This window comes from Lingula anatina, chromosome 2 (genome assembly GCF_051362555.1).
Source record: "Lingula anatina isolate TDL-2025a chromosome 2, LinAna3.0, whole genome shotgun sequence".
In the NCBI taxonomy this organism is placed as follows: Eukaryota; Metazoa; Brachiopoda; class Lingulata; order Lingulida; family Lingulidae; genus Lingula; species Lingula anatina.
Window position 1 is genome coordinate 26,533,292 of NC_141768.1, and position 12,329 is coordinate 26,545,620.

The following is a 12,329-nucleotide window of genomic DNA, read 5'->3' on the forward strand; positions in this document are numbered from 1 at the left end:
TTGACACCTTTCGTTTTATTGTTTTTTATATAAAGGTACATACTTTGTACACTAATTCATGTAAAATACATCAGCAGTCGTTGTCTTTTCCAATGCAAATGATCCCTTATGTTGAGAGGAAAATAACAAGGAAAAAGTTATTAATATAATTAATAAATCTTGATTCAAGACCGATGTTTTACCCTCTACAAGGACCACAGATTGATATTTCACCAGATATTCATATTGACATATGTTTCTGGTTAATTCTACACTTCTTTGCATTGTAAAAAATTATAAATAGGATTGTCATCACTAAGCCGGCCTCTTGTATAGAGTGCTAATAATGTGCCCCCCCCCAAAAAAAATAAATAAATAAATAAATAAATAAAAAAGAAAAGAAAAAAAAACATGGCTGACAGACAAAGAAAACACCATCCTTTTCATGATATAATTTATTGATATCTTATTCTAAACTTGTCATGATAGCACATGCAATGGTTTGCAGAAATGAAGTATAGAATGTCTTTCATTTGATGAATAATAAATCGAATATGTGAGCTATAAATAAGTTCAGATTAAATATCTTTGAACTGTATTCAGTATGATATGCAGTCGTGGGTCCTTAAGTATTTTTTCCTGTCCGCTCACAGGTATATATATGAAATTTAACGGTGGTAAGGTATGGCCTTACATATCAAATAATCATGATAAGGTCCGTGCGATGTGTAACTGAATAAGTTTCCTTAGGAAAACCTGGTAATCAATTAGAACAGGAATTAGCAATAATGTCACGTTGCCTTTGGGGGGGAATTGCTTACGTCCCTTCGAGGGCTTGAACTAGACTTTTAAGAACAGCTTCCATCTCGGAATAAATTTGCTTGTCACTGAAGGATTCAGCTGAGGCCATTGTGCTATGCTTTAATGGCATATAATTGCAAGATAATACATCCAAGTCCGTGGAATTGGCATCATTGGGTGGTGTCACCTGAGTTGCACCTATTGAGCCTGATATGTTATTCCATATAGCATTGCTGTCAAAAGTCAGTGACACACTTCTTTTATCTGTGTTATCGCGCGGCAGTTTAGTTCCGTCGGTGTGATCGGTATGACAGTGCGGCGTCTCGGTATGGGCTATGCATTTATCATCTATTATCTTTTCTTGTGACTCGGAGCCATTGACACAGTCGATTATTTGCTTGTCCCAGTCATTGTTGTTGACAACATCCACGCATTCATTATCACATGCTGCTGAACGTGTTGTTGATGTACTGGAGAGGATAGTTTTATTATATTCTTCGGTTATGGAAGTGAGGAAAGAATCCTCTGGTTGATGGAAGTCACGAGCCCAAGAACGTTTCCTTGAATAAATATCATTATAAGTATCGTAGTCCATTTCTCGCCATTTTTTCTCGTCGCGTATCTCCTTCTGCATTCTCTTCATTGTATTGTTAATCAAAACAGCTCGATGTAAAACTTTCTCCGGATCGTCAATTTGCCGTAGTTTCTGAACTGACATTTTATATATCTTTTTCTTCTCGTCTCTACGTTGTTTAGGAGTGTTGTCAAGGGGAGAAATGCGCCGCGTCCTGGCGGGAGGTATAAAGTCATTCTCTTCCTCCTGCTCTTCCCGGCTTAATTTCAGCTTTCTCTTGATCCCCGCATGAATTGGCCTGCACTCATCACTTGTGTACACACTCCTTTCACTACCTGTTGAGGACAAAGAAAGATACGGCCATGTAACACTGGAGGCATGTCAAATATGTTTATTCCATTCTGGCCGACAGCTGGCAGGGCACGCACAATAACACCATATGTACAGCAGGAAAACGGGGCCCCATTAATGTACACACAAATGTGATTACAATAACAGGAGTCAATTTCTTTTAAATTCAACTACCCATTAGGTCAATGTTAACGCTGGCACGATTTGCTGCCAAAATAAAACAGGATATTTAAAGGCAGCTACGACGCCAGAAAAAAATCCCTTTAAATGATATACTATCAACAGATCAAACAAACTATATCCTCTTGTGGTCTATGGATCAAATAACCGTAACACTATATTTACTATGCCACTTAAATGTATATATATATGAAATAAAACAGACTTTCTAATACTAGCAAATATTGATTCGGCACTCACCAGTGTAATTATGTGCTTTGTTCGATTCTCTGTCGGTCTCCTCGTTGTTAGTGACGGGGTGGGTTGAAGCTGCCCACTCAAGCCCGATTTCCCCCGTGTCTAAAAGGCTGTCGATACCCGTTGAGAACCCCGGGGACGGGTTGATGTAAGTGGCTATAGGGAGCACGAGAGTCATTCCGCTGCCTCGTCTAACCGCTGCAAGGGGGTGCACTAATTCAACATCACTTCAGGCTTATCTAATAAACAGAAGGAAATAATCCCACATGTAATTCACTCCGTTAAACATGATTTGTCGGGCTGCCAGGTGGGCAGAACACGATTTAACAATACAATCAAATCATCAAGTGATTGAATATTGAGTCGTAATTATATCTCTTTACTAGGGCTTCGTGATTTGCCAATCTGATGAATACATTAGTTTACACATACGTGTAATCCCTATGTCAGTAATGTCTCCGTCTTTCAACTCCCGAAGCCATATCTGTGAGATTGATTTAGAAGTTCAACCTCAGGCTGCTCACTTCACAAAGACGATCGATTCAGGCTGTGGACTCGCAATATCAACGATAGTCTTATCATATCCCATTTAATTATCAATACCTACGTTTCTGATACCAGCGGGTACATACCAGCACAGCCTACGAGCACAAAATGCTCCAATTAAGGTAACGTAAAAATGAACAACACTAGAACGCCATAAAACTACCATCACAGTGTATCAGGTAAATCACATACCGTACATATTACACCTTAAATAATGTAGCGTGATTCCCTGCTTCGCGCACACCGAGTAACCGGGGTCCCACACTGCTGCCCGAACAAAGACATCTGAGCTAATATAATCTTAAAGAGCAGTCTCCCGTTTACCGGCAGTAAATTTACCTTATGCTGGCCTTGAGAAATTGATCTGTGTTCAGGATCGATTATCTCTCTTTTAGTAGGGTGAACAATATTGAAACTTTCTCCTGTTAAATTGCTGGTAGATCGTCCGAGTAAACAAAACCTGTGTGATTCGTGCCTCCGTGCACCGAGCATCTGTTTAGTTATATCATTTGTTAAGCAGGCACGCGCGCCGGGCCTTTGCATAAGAATAGACCAAGGTTGATAATCCTCTCACCGGGCCGCGCGTGACGTCAGGGTGTTCTCCACACATAGTGGAAACAACCTTCTATATATATATTTGGACTCAAAATGTCCTGACCCTACTGGGGGAATTCATGATAAGTAATGTTTTATTTACTCATCTCTCCTTGTATTTGATTTATTTTTTTTTAATCCGCGAAAAATTGAAGTTGTCTTACTCGATTCGTTGATATTAGAGAGAGTGAAAAGGTTCTTAACGGTATACTGCGAGTCAAATGGATTTTTATCCTTAATTTACCTTTATCATAGATTATCACTTGAGGTGAACGAAAGGTTGTAACTCGAGTATACCATGTACAAGTGCACCTGTAGTACTTCATTGGCAAGAGATCAGTTTATTGCATGTATAAATGCATCGCATGAAACCACGCTTTATTTTACACTTATTTCATGTGATTTTGTGCGCGTGTGCGCGCGCGGGTTGAGGAGGAGCGGAGACATATCTCTAAGGCTCATGGTTTACCATTCTCGTCCGTCTCACTTCCTCTTATTTGTCTTAGCTTGAATAAGCAAAATTAACAAGCATGACCTCAAGGTGTAGTTAGTTAATGACTGTTTGATTAAAATTTGCAGTCATTATTTCAACTGTTGCAAAAAGCGACAACACGGGCCTGATAAATATCTTGATTGTATTAAATGCCCCTGTTTATGTTGTAATATTTATAAAGTAATAAGTCACACAATACGTGCTTAACATCATACAAAGCGAAACCAGATCAACGCGAAGTGGCATGAGTAATCTTAACAGTGAACGCTGCTGTGGAATTTTTAACGCAGGTTGTGAATAGCGCCTTGTCTCTTCGCATTTTGATGCGAATGAGTAATTCGAACAGTTGCCATACTAAACTTGGTTCAGACTTGGTATGATCCCACTTCAATTGCCAAAATCACTTTACAGGTAGGAAGATTTCTTTTGAACCACGTCGCAGACATTAAAATGTTTTTGAGCTCAGAAATTCGACTGCATATCTATTCCCCAGCTTATCTAAAAATTCCTGGAAACTGAATGCCAGATTGCCTGGAAAATTGCGACTTCTCTTATTAGATGGATGAAACACCAGTTATAGGTCACAGAAGGACATTGTCTCTTGGAGAATAATACATGTTGGAACATCAGTGAAGCTGTTGTAGTATTGTTTACTTTGAATCTTCTAGATCTTTATCATTTTAAGGTATCCTATCTAGACTTTTCCGGCCAAATCGAATTTTCTTCGAAAAGAAAAGCAGATATCTCTCACTCGTGAATCATTGCTTGGCTCTCTCGGCACTTACATTTGGTGTTTTATGCCATATTAAATTTAACAATTATGTTTTAAATCACTGGTCAGTTACTCGGGCTGCTTTGTCTTCCTGTCAGGTACATGTACGTGTATTTGACTTAATTGAGGGGCTTCCTCGCCTTTAAGGTCTGAATTGGGGGGTGGGGGGTTAGCTTTGTGGGATATGCAGACATAAAGCATGTGATTTTGAGACAATTTCCAACGAGGACAATATACATTTAATCAATCTCCCCGTCGTTTGTTTACTGTCAGTATCATATGGAGTAGGCGGCAATGGTGGTTCACGTAGTTTGGGTGGTCGGTGTGGAGGTGGACATAGAAATGCACAACACCATTGTTGTAGTGGGAGTCGAAAAATATTATCTTTTCTATCTCTTATCCTTTCACACTATACTATTATTACTTTATTCAATTATACTAATGCTGGGCTTCTGAAGCCTCAACCGTGGCTTCCTCTGTTGAGAGGATAATTAATTAATCACGGTTGTCCCCTCGCACATAAAATTCATCGATTGGAATATTACATCTATTGATGTTATTTATAGGTTGATAATAGAATCACTTTAATTTCAATGTGGAAAGCCACCGATAGTGTTTAAATGTTGACTTGAAATGTCGCAAGGAAAAAAGTAAACATGTCGTCGCACTAGACAGATTGATCACTTTGCATATCTTTGTCTGACTTAAGTTTATGCAGGCCGATATGTCATGGCAATTTTCCTTTTCTAAGCCCGCAAAAAATGAAAGATAATTTTTCTCAGTTTTGTTCAAAATTTTTTTCCAAAGAGACTGATTTTGTATTCGCAGTCATGCAAATGGGTAAATGATGACAAAATGTAACAAAATAGCTGTCAATGGTGGGAGTATATCTTTTTTTTTTTTTTTTGCATCATGGAAAACTCTGTTTAGTCACGGTTTGCGACTCGCTTAAGGAAGAAAGAATGGTATGGTTGCTCAGACTTCCCTGTGTATATTTACATTTCAAGATTAATGGAACACCTGTTCGGCACTTCCAATATCTCAGAGTAAACCCAAACACACTACGCAACATTGATGCACCTGCAGAGGACGTAATCGTGCATCGAATTACACTTTTCCTTTTTTCCGATTCTCTAGTCTGTTTCCAGTTCCCTTTGTTTAGTGAGATCGGATATGAAATGTGCGACGACAATCTTTTCACTGTGAGCTCAATGATTAAAATGACAAGGTCACGACCCCACTGACGACCCCTGTATTCACCGGGTGTCATTTAAAGCACTATATAGCTAGCGTGAAAAGAATACACTAGCTGTAAATTAGCGTACAGGTGCGGTGTATGACCGGGGTATTATTTACAATATGCTGAGTTATAACAGCGGCGCTTAGGGTTCGAGGCCCGAGAATGGATTATCATGGCGTTATCCAGTTGCCGGCCCACTTCTTTTTGACAATAGACTTTCGTTATCAATTTAATCCGGAGTGTACAGGTGTCATACACATAACTACGATGCAACTGTAAGACACAATGCTTAGGCCTACGTGCAGGCGCCGAGGACAATCCCTTTGGACAAACATCGTCTTCTTTTTATTGATGAATTATAATTACATTTAACAGACTACATCTCGGTGGTAGTCTATAATTTACTCTCTTCTCTGGTGTAGCCGTGAAATTACTGAACCCTTGCACGGCGATGATTTATTTTTTTCTTTCGTGCAATAAGCTTACCATGTGGGATTCAGTAAAGAGGAAGAGCTGTTTTAAAACAACTGTGACCCGGGTCCTAACCCGGGAATGTCCCAGGTATTTCAAGATTTCATGTAAGATATGACGACTAATACCACTTATTAGGGCAATTACCCGATTCCAAAGGGGAGCCAAACTTATCTGAAATTGGGACAGAAACACTAAGGGCAGGACACCGACAGACATTACAAAAGACATGCGGGGACAATCGCTAGACAAAAAAGAAATTGAAGAATCCATTTGGAAGTGATTATGATTAATGGTTTCAGAACCACTTCAGCCTGTTGAACTTTTCCCACTCGACAATCATTGATTTCTCCACTAATAAACTAAGAGAAGTCTCGGCGAGCTGCCTCCGATGGGTACTTTTCATGATGAAGGCATCAGAAAATTTTTCTCGCATTTGATAATATAACAGACATCCTAACTTCCACCCACCCGCTCCGCGCACTCCATACATCGCCCACTTCCATCTTACTACCGAGAGAAGCAATTAAACTAATGATATGTGTACAGCTTGAAGGGCATTTGAACTTAATGTCGATATGTGCACGTCTAACAGACTGCACCTGTCCTTCTTCCCGCTCCTGTTGACTTAGAATAATATAGTACTATAATTACCTCACCTTGATGTAATCTGCAATACACCATCCGCTGTGGGATCAAACATTAACTGCTTCGGACATCTTTGATCAGTATATAATGTTAATATATTTTTGGACTCTAAATGTCGTTATGTAGTTGAAAGAATAAACCTACATTGAGTAAATTTGAAAAAAAGATATTTATAAGCATGGTGTCCACGGCAGTGTTGGATAGTCAGACCAAGGAATTTTATCGGACCCATCATTTAAAGAATGAAAAATAAGAAACTTTAATCTTGGGGATTTTTTTTTTACGTATACCATCCCTGTGACTGCCGGAGAATATGCCCCTAAACTTCCCATTAACCAGATAAGATTAAGAAGTGGCTTTTTTTTTTTTTTTTTTTGGGGGGGGGGGGGGGATGGTGATAAATTGTCAAGGCTGTCGCCCCCCCCCCCCAAATCTGGCGGTCCCTTTAAATGACTGAAACTGTCATGTCTACCAAGATTTAAGCAGCAGTTCGTGAAATCTGAGAAAGACATTTTGTTTTCCCAATGTCTTTTTTACCTTTTATCTACAGACCTACAAATCCTGAAATACTGCATAAAAACAATATCGTCCGAATGTAACTAAGTAACGCAAAGTCTATCTATCTAAAAAATTAACTGATCCAAAATGTGTATGCTGTTTTATTAAGTGTATTCTTTTGAGCAGGTGTAATAAATATTTGGCTTGAAAAGGTGTAAATTGCTTCTGGGATATTGATATCAGCTACTTGAACAGGAGCATAATACAAAGGAATTTCATGAACTGCCATCTTGAATAAACAGTAAATTATGCACAAAATCTATATCTGGTGAAGGATGACCCATCTACAATATTTGTACTTGATGAATACACCGATTAAGCCTAATAATTCATACTCTTGTGCCATTTCCTTCCCCGCTGATGCTTAATGATGAAAACTGTTTTTACTTAGGAGGGTCCCTCCCTGCTTGATTCCCGATCACCTGTTAGCGATATCCACGTTGATTAGATACAAGGTCTTACCTGTCTGGCAATTGTACAACATCCTGCGCTCTCCGTTTGCTTTATGAGATATCGACTGGATTCAAGCACGGTTACATTAACTGTCTTTTGTTAAATGCCCCAGTCTGTCAATAACGGCTTATGCTATCGTCTGATAATCTCTATCGATCGTCTGACAAGAAATCGTTAGGATAAACTCACCAGTTCAATCTGGGCGCTTTCACTTGCACGTCTTTTGTTTCTCTAATTATCGGATTATGCCTTGTCGTATCGCAGGGCCAGTTTATTTTCGTGCGCTCAACGCCAAGGGCTGAACTGAAGTGAATGTGTATTTGATATGGTAATGGTGAATGCGCCGCGTCATGCTACTTAAGTATTATTATCATGTTAATGTACTCTATAAATTCACCAGAAGAGCGACAGTGAATCTCTTTGGGCACAGTCTGCTTAACGTGTATTAACAACTACTTGTTGCAGACCCGGGGAAAAGGTCCTTATACTGCAAACCCTGCTGTATATACTTCATACCTACTCTTTTAAGTTTTATTATACAGGAAAAATTCAACAGCTTACAACATCTGTGGCAACCCAGTGAATACAAATAAATTGTGAGAATGAATAACTGCGACTTTATTTGTATTCCTTTTCTTTTGATGTATTAGAAGCTGCAGTTCTGTACATGCATCGTGAGTCACTTGTAAAATCTGTGAGAATTTTATCCATGATGTTCTTTTGTCACGAAAAAGGAAAAAAGAAGCCCTGGAACCATTTCAGCCCCGCCGAGCATGTGGTTTTCTAAAGGGAGAGATCTTGTTAGTATTGTAGAACTTTTCCATGAGGTTTTCATGTATAAGGAGAATGCTAAATTATGAAGTTTCTGGTAATATGCATAATGGAATGCTTACGGTTTTGTAGCTACAGGGTCAGTCAGCGCAGATGTTATATTATGAGCTCGACATGATTTGACATGAATGCACTTAGGCGAAAAACGCATTAATTCACATGTTATTAACATGCATGTATGTACGGTATGTAGTCTAGTGTACATGTGCAAGGTAATTAGGCATATATTTGACAATACATGACCAATTCGCATTATATACATATATATAAAAAAAAAACATTCCGACTTATCGAAATATAGAGGTAGTTTGCTATTCAAACAACACACATTAACATGAATTTCTCTCTCTCTCTCTCTCCATCTCTGTGTGTGTGTGTGCGTGTGTGTGTGTGTGTTTGTGCGCGCGTGTGTATGTGTGTGAGGCAGAGTGAGGGAGAGGTTTCATAAATCGCTGATTAATGACATAAAAAGTCCAAAATACAACAGCTAATAAACCGTGATATAGAAGCACTGCAGATCGAACATGATATTCATTGATTCGTCAAGAATTGAGCTGCTCTGGTTAATTAAGAACGCGAGGTGTTTATTAGCGTTGCCGCCCTGGATTCAGTAATCAAAATACAGGGTAAAAAGAGTAACCATCGATTTTATTGGGAAGGCCCCAATTAACATTGTTCCGCTGCTGTGACCGGAGGACTTCAGATACCCATGCCTCCTATCCTAGATATCAGTTTAATTGCTCTCTAAAAAGGATGGAGTGCCTTTTCCTCTTTTATTTTGTAGGAACAGAACGTGACCGGCCCGTTTATTATTTTTTTAATTCTCCATATTTTCATTCTGCATAGTGGCTAATTAACGTGTCGAAAATATCCAACTTAAGATTTGAATCCAAACACCTCAAATTTGGTCTAAGAGCCCATTGGAAAAATGTCCTCTGTACCTAACATGCCGATGACGTAGGGCATCTTATATGCTGGAAAAGAAGAGAGTCACCGTCAAAGCTCTGAAGCCGAGAATAAAGTGCAAGTATCCCTACGTATTAGCGTCCTAGGGGGAAAACCAACGGTTTTGTACAGCTCGCATTGCTTTTTCTCATTACACTACATGATGTTTTTAATGGGCCATTACACAACATTTCCCCCTACATAGAATCTTTTATCCTCCGTAAAATGTTTCGTGGCTTTTACTCCTACATGTACCAATAGCATTCGAGACAATTAAGGTTGTAGAGTGTTTGTTTATATTCTCTCTCTTTTCCTTTAGATAAGAAGAGATGAACAATACTGAATGTACTGAAATTCATATATGTATTTTCGATTGGGGGAGGGCGGGGGCTGTATACTGTGGAATGGTATAATCGTGTGTAATGGGTCCAAGGCCTATTATAACATTAAGTATGTGTACGTAGTTGGTGTATCTATTATTCACATTTGGTCCAAATGTGGCGCTTTTGGGTCAATTTCCCCTCTCACGTAAGTCATGAGAAATAAAACAATTCTTGTGTTGCGGAGGAGCCTGCGTAAGACCAGTATCTTATTCAGAGGAAATGAATCTCTTACTCACTTTCCACTACAATAACTGCTGGGTGTAAGTACTTGCCTGCTGGATAATCTGTCGTGGGTTGACTTCTCGTGAGAAGTCGTCTTTAATAAATAAGGTTGAAAAGAGGCCACCACGCCTCCATTAATACTACGCATTTGATGGGTTTGGTGTTTTACTATTAATTTCTCTAGAAGCAAGTTTCAACGCCCCGCACACACTCGGTGATCTATTCCGTTTGTAAGTCCATCCATGAGTACTTCAGATCAACTCTATAATTCCATGACAAACTGACGTGCGCTGGAATCAAACAACTTGCCACATTCAGTTTCTTAGAGCACTAGATCAAACACGGTTATTGCCACACACAAATAAAAAAATATTACTTTTCCTGGAAATATATTGGAGGGTTACAGAACGGATGCTTTAAGTTGGCTTTCCAGGAAATAACATGCTGTTAATAAGTCACCACAATTCTCAGTAACCTCAACTGATGCAATTTACCGTAAAGTCTATAGGCCTACCCAACGAAGGCGATCCACGAGGGGATCGAATTCACCTAGAAAACTTAATTATTTTTTTTATTAATTTCATTCATAGTGCAACCGGATAGATGGGACTACACTGAATGTTTTGCTTCAAAAATAAAAGAACGAGACTAAGGGGAGATATAGTATAAGGCTGCTAAAATCATTTCGACGATCCTTTCTTACTTTCGTGCCACCAACTCCACCCTCACCAATTTATACAAAATGAAGAGGTATATTTGGCTACACCGGTGTCCACTACCCTGTTTATGCACAATTACCTTTGAAATATGCAGGGCGGAGTGGTACAGGTCAGCCGACAGGTAGACATAAGTGATTGATTTTTCTATTGGCTACCAAAGCTGATTATATGGTGGCGACATCTTTTGCATGGAATTCAAAATTCGAGAAAATGCTGTCCGATGGGATACATGGTGCATGTGAGACTCAGCAACAAAAGATGGTACGGATGGTAGGACTATACAACTAAGCGAACATTTTATATCTCAACTTCAACGCAATGACGAAGCCCTAGTGGTTAACAGCACCAGGAGAACGATTTAATCGGGCACAGGCATCCTGTGTCTTTTTACTGTCTACCTGAGTACGGCATTTCTGTCTGGATACATGTTTGTCAACGGGTTTTGGTCAAGGTTGAGAAAGTCAGTGTGTTAGACTACAATTTTTTTTTTTTTTTTTTTTTTTGGGGGGGGTAGTCTCTGACCACTGGGTGCGTTAGAAGTCTGTTACAAAATTATCAAAACTGATATCAGAGGATAGGGGGTGGTGGCCGGGGGAGCGACGGGGCGGGCTGACGGGGGAAGCAGATTTTAGTGTAATCGACATACTTATACAATAAAACAGATTGTAGGCTACTCAGCGTGTATAGTAAACTAGCTATTCTTGTGTGAATGTATTAAATTGTTAAACGCACGTTTAATATTTTCTCGTCCAAAATAATAAAAAACTTTTAAACAAATAATAGGGATCATCCCATTAAAACCACCCTGTTTATATCTGTATGTATGTAAAACGGCTCCCTCCACAGGCTTCTTACGATAGGAAACGGCAGTGACAGGGTGATTAAAACCTGTGATCCACCAGTCCTAATTAAAACCAAACGGGCGTGTTGTAATCAACCGCCCAGGAAACGCTGTCTACACATTAAAACTAGAAATGATATCATTACAACGATTTTAAAATAACCAGTAACAATGTCACTTGTTAATGTCATCGACATAGAACGTACGCATTCCTTCTAGTAGAAAAGCCTATATGGGCCTACATGTATATCCCATGGGTAGAAATGGTCTTCAAATACATTTTCTAAGTCTAATAAACGACGGCTTACATCGATATCGAGTGAGATGTAATAACCTACTAGTATATTGATGTATATAGCATTTTGCGAATTGTCTACGTATCCGTCTCTAGGCAAAGAATCTAAGGATATGTCATGAAATGCAATCTTGAGCGAATTAAACGTTTTCAATCCATAAAGTGTCCTAAACAACGCTTATGGAGTGACAGGTAC

At 39.2% G+C, this 12,329-nt stretch overlaps 1 protein-coding gene across 5 annotated transcripts; it reads right to left on the reverse strand.

The window, feature by feature from the left end:
• Window positions 1-416: 416 nt before the first annotated feature.
• LOC106158847 (uncharacterized) lies at window positions 417-8,230 on the reverse strand. 5 transcript variants are annotated; one of them, XM_013534957.2, is made up of 3 exons: window positions 8,087-8,230; window positions 2,126-2,361; window positions 417-1,689 (listed from the first exon to the last, which is right to left on the reverse strand). In XM_013534957.2, exons 2-3 carry the CDS (start codon window positions 2,298-2,300, stop codon window positions 797-799), a joined length of 1,068 nt encoding a protein of 355 aa, XP_013390411.2. In that variant the 5' UTR covers window positions 2,301-2,361; window positions 8,087-8,230; the 3' UTR covers window positions 417-796. The 5 variants fall into 5 exon arrangements, with proteins under 5 accessions (XP_013390411.2, XP_013390413.2, XP_013390412.2 ...); XM_013534959.3 differs by lacking the exon at window positions 8,087-8,230 and adding an exon at window positions 7,907-8,076; XM_013534958.2 differs by lacking the exon at window positions 8,087-8,230 and adding an exon at window positions 2,861-3,223.
• Between the last annotated feature and the right edge of the window lie 4,099 nt (window positions 8,231-12,329).